General features: G+C 34.7%; 1 protein-coding gene across 1 annotated transcript in view; it reads right to left on the bottom strand.

Moving 5' to 3' along the window:
- The window catches only part of LOC118270337 (ABC transporter G family member 20), a 79,046-nt gene that overhangs the window by 27,734 nt on the left and 39,262 nt on the right, over nt 1-12,050 (bottom strand). Inside the window, exons 3-5 of the mRNA XM_050698215.1 lie at nt 2,587-2,743; nt 1,692-1,799; nt 72-231 (exon numbers count right to left, since the gene is read on the bottom strand). Of these exons, the coding sequence (XP_050554172.1) occupies nt 72-231; nt 1,692-1,799; nt 2,587-2,735 (417 nt within the window). The 5' untranslated portion in view covers nt 2,736-2,743. The remainder of the gene's footprint in view (nt 1-71; nt 232-1,691; nt 1,800-2,586; nt 2,744-12,050) is intronic.

Raw genomic sequence — 12,050 nt, 5'->3', positions numbered from 1 at the left:
ACAAACATTTAAATACATTCTTACAAACTTTCATATTAAAAATATTTGTAGGATTCTATTTTCCAACTAACCTGAGGCATATACCCAATCCGAGGTCCAGGTACTCCACTCCCAGGACTGCCAGGTCTTCCACCCAGCACCCAGATCTCACCAGAGTTCAGTCTTCGTCTGCCCACTATACAGGACAGTAAGGTGGTCTTTCCACACCCTGATGCTCCGAGAAGACCATATCTGAAAAACAGAAGACGAGAGTCAAATAATTGCTAAGCAAAGCAAATAAAAATACTCTAAGAGGATGACTACTCCTTGAATTAGTTACAGTATATAATGTTAGCACTTTTTTGTAAGATTACTACGATACTCAATTTCAGGCACGGTGTAATAAACATGAAGCAAGTACAAAGAGGAGATGCCACAATGCGTTTATGCACTGTGACCAAACACATCGACCCTGCCCAATAAGTAATTAGTGTAGATACATTGAAAGCGTTCAGAAAGTGGTACATTGAAATGTGGACAATCGGCAACGTGCTGGTAGTATGAGACTGCATGTTTGAAAATAGAAAGGGACGTGGTTTGCAACGTCTCGCGCTCCCCATAAAGTGTCACGCATTATGTTAAAGGGAAATCCAGTTATGACATCTCCTCTTTATAATTATTTGCTTCATGGCTATAAAGGACATTTTCTAAAACTAATGACTTGGTAATACATATTTCATCAACCTAGGAGTCAAACTGATGTACATTTGATCAGCATTCACTTACAACCTCACTCAACCAAAAAGACGAAATCAAAACCCTCAATAAAATTATAAAAAAGTAACGAATGAAAAAGAAACTTTATTGGAAGCTACGTAAAGTTTTATTCGCGTTGCTTTCGATAAAATTGTGCGGCACCAAAGTTCAAATGTAGTGTATTGAAAAATAGGAAAACTTGGACTGCGCAAACCGACACAAGAGTATCGGTTGCCGTATAGAAAACTTCGCAAAACTTTGGCACGACACTTTATTGTGAAAGATTGGTATGTTTTAAAACTCTTCTTTATGGTAATTTGTTTAAATTTAAATCGATATGTAGGCTTTTTATGGCAGTGGCTGATGGTAAGCAATCGCCGCCGCCCATGGACACTTGAAACACCAGAAGCGTTACAAATGCGTTACCGGCCTTTTGAGGATTAGGAATTTAAGGAATGTACAGGAATTTAATTAATAAAAAGGATTAGGAAGATTGGAAAGGTAGGGCAATTGGGCCTCCGGTAACCTCACTCACACAACGCAAGCGTTGTTTCACGTCAGTTTTCTGTGAGGTCGTGGTATCACACCAATCGAGGCGGCCTATTGGTGCCGAATCATAGTTCTCCCAACACTCAAAATGAATTTAAACTATCGGTACAAAACTGAACTTCTTATGAACAGTTATTTAAATTTCTTTTTATACAATTCATCTGGGTATACAAATCAAATTCGAAATGTGACAATTTAATTTCAAGTCTAAAAATATTCAAAGATTTTCCAAGACTTCATTTACAGAATTCATTTCAGAATTGTTATTATTGGCCGTTTGTCAAATTGGAATTTTTTTATGAAAATAGAAGATATTTTTCATCAAGATTTTTTTATACTTTGGACTACCCAATCTTGAATACGAATACTGCGAAAGTCTTTATAAAGAAGAATACTACATTACTTACATGGATCCCTTAGGAACTGTCATATTCAATCCATCTAGAATAATATTAGGATTCTTCTGTGTTCCGTATCTCTTGTGAGCTCTTCTGACGCAAACCGCTTGCTGTTTCCTAGAATGAAAGATTATTTAATTAGTATTTCTCAGAATAAACTGTATAACTAAAAAAAGCAACATCTTTTCGAGGAAATGTCAATACTTTGATGCTGATATTTTGATGTTTTATTTCCTCTTGGTTCGTTTCTTTTATTATTGATTTGTATTTTTTTTAACTAATACAAGTTTCATAAGACACTTTAATATGTGTGACGAGTATTTCTCTGAACTAAAATATTTTTAATTTGTCTCAGTTTCGATGTAGCAGCGTTTTTCCTCACTCACACAGCGAAACACAAGGCAAGCATTATTTCACATCGATATTCGGTGAGGTCGTGCTATCTCCTATCTAGCTGGCCTATTGGTACCCAAGTATGGCTCTTATACTCTTATATTTGAGAATATCAATCAAGTTTTTCATTAACTTCTCAAAATTTTTAAGGAGCCCGTGAGCAAGGATAGGTGATATTAACCATCATTTTAGTTTGTACCAATCTATAAGTGACACCCTTTTTAAGGGGGAATATTATCCAATGACTTCTCTCGCCTTCAATAAGGCAAAAGGGAATGTCAGACTCTTACTGAATAAAAACTACCCCGTTCCTACTCCTGCTTTTCGAGCCGAAACCCCGGTAAACCCGCTAGGTAGTCCGCAGCTACGAGTATAAGTAACACCAAACAGTACAAGCAAGGGGTTAATTTAGGTGTTACATCACGCTAAGTAACTTATAGTTAGATAATTTAGGGGTTGCTGAAAAGAGCCATTAATCTACAACCTCTACAGAAGAATAGAAAAAACATACCTAGAAGCAACAGTGGACTTCTGTGTCTTGAACATCTTGTGTCTTCTAGCAATGAGCTCCTCTTCAATGGTGCTGATGGTGATCGGCTGTTCTGGAGGCCTGACATCCTCCATGGATATCGTCGCCCCTTCATTATCGTACGCTGGCATTTTTTAAACTGTAACAAGGAGACATAGATTAATAATAATCATCATCAGCCTATAAGTGGCCACTGCTGACCAAAGGTATCTTCTCACACGGAGAAGGTTTGAGCATTAATCACCAACATGCTTGGTCAATGCAGGTTGTCGGTTTTAAATTTATAATTAGAAATTATAAGCTTAGGTTTCCTCACGATCTTTTCCTTCACCGTTTGTCAGAGGTGACTAAATAATTTTAGGAAGTACATATAATTCAGAAAAAGTCACAGAGATTAATTAAAATATGAAAGGTAAACAAGAATCATAATATCTGTAAATGGCTCTTTCGCTACTGTCGTGACGTTTAAAATATGATTCCCAGTTGCCTTTTTCCACTAGTAACAATATTTACCACACAAAAAAATCACGGTTTACTCACGTACATTAATGGAAAAAAGCTCTACTAGTTTCGAGTCACAGAGGGACTCTTCCTCAGGGACAGACGCAGCGACGTCGTGCGTCGAAGTAGAGCTTTTCTCTATTAATTTACATGAGTAAAACGTGATTTTTTTAATTAAATTAGTATGTCTTACTATAGTTATTATAAAAATATTTATCACCACGCTTGGCCAAAATTGATTGCCTTTAAACTTTTAATTCGAAATTATGGGTCCAGGATGCCTACAATATTTTTTTCATTCTATATCTATCCCCTTATAATGTATTCTACACAAAACTATGTTCAAATTGCACTTTTTTTAAAACTCAAAACACTTATTTCCTTACATAATATAACCACTTCAACAAAGTATTTAACTAAAATAAACCACAAATTACAAGTATAATGAGCAACAACATTTAAGTGATTACCTAAGTCAAGTTAAGTTGTGACTGAACAAACATAGCTAGGTTCAATGCCAGGGTTGGTAGCTGGTCAAGGTGACAGTAACACGAACAGAAACCTATTTAGTTTATAATACACGCATATATTTTTATAACTATGGGTGTATTTTTATTTTAGCTAATGACTGAAAATTTAGGTACATAATATTATGATGTCTGTTTTCCTGATAGACTTAGGCAAATTATTTTTAATACTATAATAGAGACTGCCTCAAAAGCTAAGTTTATTATATTTTGATAGAACCTTAAACATTTTTCATTACAAAAATAACTTCAGGACTTACATTTTCATTACAAATAGTAATAGTTCAATTTATAACGTTACTGATTCTGAAATGAGATATTAAATTTACTGCTACTGACTGCCTCATTGGTCGAGTGATTATAAGTGCGACTGTCGGGTTAAGGATCTCGGATTCAATTCCCGCAAATCGTACCTGGGACCCAAGCTAGATCGTGATAAAATTTGGAACAGAAGTAGATTATGGGCTGGAATAACACAGAGGCTACTTTTTATCCCAAGGGAACGCGGGCGAAGCCGCAGGAAAAGGTAAGTATATAATAGTAATTATATACTAATCTATAAAGAGTATAAGGTTTTATATAGATTGAAATGAAGTATATTATATAATATCCATATTATGTTACTTCTATTTATAGATATTTAAAGGTCAAAGGTTAAGGTCTTAAAATACAAGGTCAGTTTTTTATTAATAGAAGTGTTTTATTATAATGTATAGATAACAAGTTATAATAAATATGTACATACCGATGAATATAATACATAAAATTTACTATTTATATACTTGGTTAAGTTGGTTATGTAATGTGCTACCAATGTAAATATACAGGGTCACAGGACAAGTCGATATAAATCATTTAAAATATAGTAATTTAGCAATTTTTATTTATCTCCTTTTTGAAAAGCCTTCAAAACACTTTGCCCAACCCAGACACCAAACCACAAACCCCTCGCTTAACCTAACCTGTAATATCTCGATGATCAATATTTGACGTTTATTTGGTTAGCGCGGTGGCTGGGCAACTGGCTGCCGTGCAACGTGTAGCGGGTTCAATTCCCGCACGGAGCAACTCTGTGTGATCCACAAATAGTTGTTTCGGGTCTGGGTGTCATGTGTATGTGAACTTGTATGTTTGTAAACGCACCCACGACACAGGGGGAAATCATAGTGTGGGGCAACGTTGTTAGAAAAAAATCCAACCTTTAACATTGTAACTCATTACTATTCAAGTAGCTACTCAGAAATACTAAAAAAACAATAATAGACATTATATATAATAGTCATCAGTTTTATTACATTCCATAATGATTGTCATGTCATAAGTCAATTACGAAGCAATCATTTCGATGACTGATGACACAGTATACGTGCACACGGAAACATTATTGATAATATGAAAATGATAGCACTTAGGTTGTGGTTAGATTCTTCTAAGTACCGATAATGGAGAAGTAGTCAAGTAACTTAAGTATCTCACTATGTATAAAGATGCCTGCCTCGTTGGTGGAGTGGTCAGAAGAGCAACTGTCAAGGGGTCTGGGTTCGATTCCCGGGTCGAGTAAAGTATTGTTGGTGTTTTTATATAAGTCGATAAACGAGCAAACGGATCACGTGATGGTAAGCAATCGCCGCCGCCCATGGACACCCGAAACACCAGAGGCGTTACAAGTACGTTGCCGGCCTTTTGGAATTAGGAATTTAAGCGTTGTTGGGCCTGCAGTAACCTCACTTAGACAACGAAACACAACGCAAGCGTTGTTTCACGTCGATTTTCTGTGAGGCCGTGGTATCACTCCGGTCGAACCGGCCTATTAATGCTGAAGCATGGTTCTCCCACCTCCCACACTTATTAGTGTGATGAGCGTGATAAGATAAGTAAATGAAACATTTAAACTTTAATTTTATCCCAAAATAAAGCTACTTTATTATCTAAAACTGATAATATTTGTTTATCCTACCAAATACACAAGCTAAATATTCATAGTAATTGACAAATTCTGAAGGTAACCGATACGGAAACATCATACCATGTATTTTAGAAAAACTACTATTAACATGTAAATATGGCAACGTAAAAACATGTCTATATATATTTCCTGAACATTATGAATTAAAAAAAGTTGTTTTTAACATCTACTTGCTAATAGGCAATTTAAATTTGTTTGTTAAAACTTTGTAAGTTATGCTGTTAGGTGGATGAATGGCTGACTGCCACAGAATTTGTTTTATGGTATTACGAGTAGCCAGTAGACGAGCATACGAATCACCTGATGGTAAGCAATCGTCGCCGCCCATGAACACCTGAAACACCAGAGGCGTTACAATTGCGTAATATTTGGGGTTTAGGAATTTCAGGGTTGTTGGGGAATCGTGGTTTCAGAAGGGGGACTATTGTGCTTCCGAATATGTCAGTTTTGGACTTGGCTAGAGTGTGTTTGAGTCTTTTTGACACTCCCACAATAAAGGAGAAAAGCATGCATGAGTGTGCGGATCCGAAACCTATCAGTGGCAAGTTCCAATATGACTTTTTCCAGGTTATATTCACTTTCTTAGATTATTTAGACACCACTGACAAACGGTAAAGGAAAACATCGTGAGGAAATCTGAGCTTATAATTTCTAATTATAAGTTTGAAACCACAAACCCGCATTGAGCAAGCCTGATGATTAATGCTCAAACCTTCTTCATGCAAGAAGAGGTATTTGGTCAGCAGAAGCCACTTAAAATGATGTGATGTAATAATTTGCCAGTTATCATGAATCCAATGTCAGAAATTAATCTATTACCATATACCGGGCATTGTGCCAATCTTAGCAACGATACAAAGAAGATAGGAAAATAACTTTATAATCCTACTATAAATTATTTATAATGTAGGTATATAGCACTGAAGGTAGTAAATAATAATTAATTACTCAGTGGAAAATAATAATGCAACGTATTTCTTCTAGTAACAGTTACATTAGCACAAATGATAAAAACATATTATAAAACATTGTTGTAAAAAGTTGATATTATCTTCATACTTCAAAAAACAGGAGGATTTCAGTTTGACCTGTATGTATGTTTGTGTGCGATCTTTTTCTTGCGTCGTCCCCACAATATGGGAAGCCCAAGAGGATTTCTATCACGTTAAAAAAAAAACAAAAAAGCTTAGTGTATCTAAGCACCATAGCTATATACGAGATTACTGTTCTCTGATAACCATGTTATACCGTCTGGTAGATTATTCAAACAGACTGCTAGAGACTACTTGACTTAGAGAACTCTATTATCAGTTTAATATTTAAATCTGACAACAAAGTTCCCAATTACAACCTGCAATACCAGAGGAGTGACCGACGCGTTGCCGGCCTTTTACAAAGGAACATGTTATTTTCATCATATCGTGTTTGTACTAAGAAACTAATTAAACAAATCCCAGAACTACGTATTTATTCAAGCAATTTTACCCTTTACCTAAGAACTTCAGATGACACACGACTATACTAATTTTACGAGGATAAGACGAGTCACTCACTCTTCTAATCTAAATAATAAATAAATCTACACAGGCAGACAACATTCCAAGTAACTATACCGGATATTTTTTGTATATTAATTAGCAGGTTTTAACCTCAATCGTTATTGTGAACCAGTTAGCTGACGTCATCAGAAATACCCATGGAATCAAGGTTGATTAATTCTTTGATGGAATATAACTTGGGGATTCTGAATAAATAACATCAGGTTTATAAATCCCCGAACATTAATAAATATCTACTCTCCCAGTATATGTGAATTAAAAGTAGTTATACACAAATATTTTTGTCTTCAAACTTTCAATGAAAATCATCCAATGACTTCTCCCGCCTTGCGCAAGGCAAGGGATTGTCAGGCTCTTATTAACTAAAAACCACCCCGTTCCTACTTCTGTGGACTGCTTAGCAAATTATCGGGGCTCCGACTCAAAAGGAAGGAGTAGGAACGGGGTGGTTTTTAGTCAGTAAGAGTCTAACACTATCTCGTCTCACTAAAGGCGGGATGAAGTCATTAGATGATTCTCCCCTCTTAAAAAAAGCCATGTAACAATAAACACAGACAATGTATCAAAAAACCCGACGGAAAATATTTCACGGTTTAAAGTTTAAAGCTATAAAAAACTTATGTGCAACCGCTCATATTGTTACAAGCAACTTAATGGCATCGTAAATCATTACATATGGTTGTAAAATGACCATTAATTGCGAGTATATAAACAAGAAATTTTAGTATATAAGGAAAAACTAAGTCGAATATATTTTAAATGAAAAATACCCATTTTACAAATATGGTCCTAAAAGTGACGTCATGCGATACTTCAAATCGATATAGCTTCGAAAGTATTTGTTTCCGTAAGAAAATAAAAAATACGTTTCTAATGTTTTAAAATAATCTACAAGACGGACATTACAATAAAAATTAGTCATCTACCCATTTGAAAATGACAGTGAAATATGTTGGTATAAAATCAAGTATAATTTTTAAAAAGGTAGTTTTGGACTCCTAGTTTATCCTAGGAGCCTGGTACTAGAAATTGCAGACAATAATCACCCGTAAAACTTGCTTAAATAACATTTATTTATTACAACTTCTTGACCAAAAATTCCATAAATAAATGAATGAATAACCAACACCATAAAGGAAACTGACTAAAAATAATATTAAGCTTATAGAAACCACTTCATTTATAACAATTAATATTCTACTATAACCGGTTGAGTGTATAAAAAGCCGATCACGTTAGCAAAGTTAAAATATTTCGCAAAAAACATACAAACGTTATATAAAAACAATATTGTTGTATCCAAGCCTATACAACTTTAGGCATAATAATCTATTCTATCTATTATATTTACTTACATATATATTATTAAAAGATGAATCTTGACATTTAAAAAAAAGAAGTCCACTATTGCATCCATGAGTCACGCTCACGTGAGCGTGAGTGCACGTGTACGTGCACGTGATAAACGCAAGATTGCTGGACTGATTTTTATACGATTTTTACCGATAGATAGAATAATTTATTACTTTATACCACGGCCACACAGAAAACCGAAGTGAAACAACGCATACATTGTATGACTGAAATTACCTGAGGCCTATTTATCCCCCTTCCCAAACCTTCCAATTCCCGATTCCTCAACAACCCTTAAATTAACTGAATCAGATTGACCATCAGTTAAAGTAGCTTAAAATACTTTTCAGTGTCCCATTAAATTCTATTACAATCCTATTACTAATAAAATATTAACTTAGTTATTTTTAATAGTTATAATAACCATTATGAATGAAAAAGACAATGTTTATAGCTATCATTAAAATGGTATAATTTTTATGTCAAATAATAATTTTATTTAATAATTAGTTTACTTAAAAGTGCTACTACTTTATTATATTTTTTTATTAATAATAAAAATAACAGGTTGTGCCCTCTATAACGTTTTCAACAATATTTTATAAAAGATAGACCTACATACGAGTAACAAGAACAAATACTATATATCTTTATTTGAGAGGGGAGAATCATCCCATAACTTCTCCTACCTTTAATAACAAATCACATCTTTTACAATTTTTGTCTGTCTTTCTGTCTGTTTGTTCCAGCTAATCTCTGAAATGGCTGGACCGATTTTGACGTTTGAATTCCAATGACAGATAGCTGATGTACTAAAGAGTAATTTAGGCTACTTTAATTTTAGAAAAACCCTATATACTATCGGAAGTCTACGTGGACGTCGCAGACAACAGCTAGTCGGGAATAAATCCTAGTAGTAGCACTTTGTTCGACAATCAAACCCAACTACCGAAGCAAGCAAGAATATCAACACAAATGAAAGGTTATTTACAATACTACAGTCTCACTGGGAACTAAAGTTAAACTTAAGTTAACAAACTTGTAACTTAACTGAAGTTTAAACTGGTATTGTAACTGCTTAGTAGTAAACGGAACAGTTAAATGCATTAGTTATTAGTTCATATTTGTGTTCTGGAAATTAAATTGTAATTACGTAAGTTTTTTCTATTTAATATTATTATACCTTTCGTGAAACATACTACATTAATTATTATGCTATATAGGCTTACTCAAGTAACTGTTTGATGAGGAGCTCGACTAGTTTCAAGTCATTCTAGAGGTCCATATTTAAATTTCTGACTGGGCAGTTGATGAGGTGGCTAGGAAACTAGCTGCCGTGCAACGGATAGCGAATCATCATCAATTCTCGCACGGGGCCACTATTTGTGTGGTTCACAAATTATTGTTTCGGGTCTGGGTGTCATGTGTATGTGAAATTGTATGTTTGTAATCGCGACCTATGGCCAATGAGAGGTAAACGAGAGGTTTTCACGACGAGTGAGGTGAGTTATGAGAGGTAAACCTCTCATTTACCATAATGTATGCACCTAAATAAAATTGTTGTTGATCTCTGACCAACTCATAAATCTGTTCTCTGTTTTTATAACTACATATTTGAGCTTTATAATTAATGACGTCATTTGTTTTTTTTTTCTATAAACAATGTTGTTATTGGTATTTGCTACCTTGGAAAAACAAATTGCTTTTATAGCTTTTATTTAATCAACCAATTTTATATATAAACAAAACCGTTTATTTATTTGTTTAAATTTTAAAGTAAATTATTTATTTTGGTGTTTGTTTTAAATTGTTTCATAAATGCAAAGTTAAATTCAATTTAAAATTATTTTAAATGCTACATTTTTATGTGTTTTACGACAAAGTATGGAATGAAATGGTTGCTACTTTTATCCCACGGAAACGCGGGTAAACCCGCTAGCAGGAGCTAGTACAGGCCCAATTACCTTCCATTCCAACAACCCTTGAATAACTAATTTCCAAAACGCAATGCACTTGTTACGCCTTTGGTATTTCAGGGATGGACACCCGAAACACCAGAGCGGGTGGCGGCAACTGTTTATCATCAGGTGATCCGGTCTACCCGTTTACCATAAAAAAGTATACATATGTATATAGTATACCGAATTGCTAATGCCTCCTGCGTCCAACGAGAAAATCCTATCTTCAAAATTAATTTAAATAAAATAAAAAATAACACTAGGTAATACTAATCAATAATGTCCATAGCCACATTTTTTCCATTCAAACGAATTAACATCGAACGGAATGTTCTATATTATAGTCAAGTTTATTATGACGCATGTAAGATGTAAGCACAGCTTCACGTCAAGCTGCATAAAACCAATATTAACTGACTGTAGAATATTAAGAAAGATCATATAAAGCGAGACCAAGATACACTGGTTTATTACTACTAGCTTCACGTCAAGCTACACAAACCAGAATAAGTTGACCGTCGAATGTATGGGAAGAGCATATAAAGCGAGATCAAGACAAACTGGTTAGTATACGTAACTGCGGGTAAAAACATAGTAAATACAACTTCATGACAAGCTACACAACCAGTATAAACTGACCGTCGAATGTACAGAAAGGTCATATAAAGCGAGACCAAGACAAACTGGTATTTATACGAAGCCATTTGTAAAAACATGGTAAACATAGCTTCACGTCAAGCTACGCAAACCAGTATAAACGGACCGTCGAATATCCAGAAAGATGATATAAAGCGAGACCAAGATACACTGGTTTACTACTACTAGCTTCACGTTAAGCTACATATAACCAGTATAAACTAACCGTCGAATACATAGAAAGATCATATAAAGCGAGATTATGGTAAAATGGCTTCTATACGAAACTATGTGTAAAAACATGGTAAACACAGCTTCACGTCAAGCTACACAACCAGTATAAACTGACCGTCGAATATACAGAAAGGTCATATAAAGCGAGACCCAGACAAACTGGCATATACATATACGTAGCTGCGTGTAAAAACAGTAAACACAGCTTCACGTCAAGCTACACAAACCAGTATAAGTTGACCGTCGAATGAATGGAAAGATTATATAAAGCGAGACCATGGTAAACTGGATTTGTATGCCTTGATACGTAGCCGTGTTTAAAAACAGGTCTTCACATACCTGTATATTATTCTGAACATTGAACTTTGTACAAAAACTACAATGTCTAAGGTTAGAATCATGCTGTGTGCGCAAAAAATAAGCAGCTATGTTTTTGCTGTATCATAGGTTGCAAGAAATCATTTATGTGTAGTTACTGGTAATTGTAGAAACATTAGGAGGTAATTTTTGTATTTTTTTTTGTGGTATAAGCTGGTAAACAAGCAGACGTATTACCTGATGGTAAGCAATCGCCGCTGACCATGGACACCCGAAACACCAGAGGCGTTACACGTGCGTTGCCGGCCATTCATTCCTAAGCATTCTATTTTGAAACAAAATTTAAAAGAGATCAGTCATTCATTATCCACAAAAATACGAGAATTTTCTAAAA

This window comes from Spodoptera frugiperda, chromosome 13 (assembly GCF_023101765.2).
Source record: "Spodoptera frugiperda isolate SF20-4 chromosome 13, AGI-APGP_CSIRO_Sfru_2.0, whole genome shotgun sequence".
In the NCBI taxonomy this organism is placed as follows: Eukaryota; Metazoa; Arthropoda; class Insecta; order Lepidoptera; family Noctuidae; genus Spodoptera; species Spodoptera frugiperda.
The sequence above is the reverse complement of the archived record's forward strand: the minus strand, read 5'-3'. Positions and strand labels throughout refer to the sequence as shown.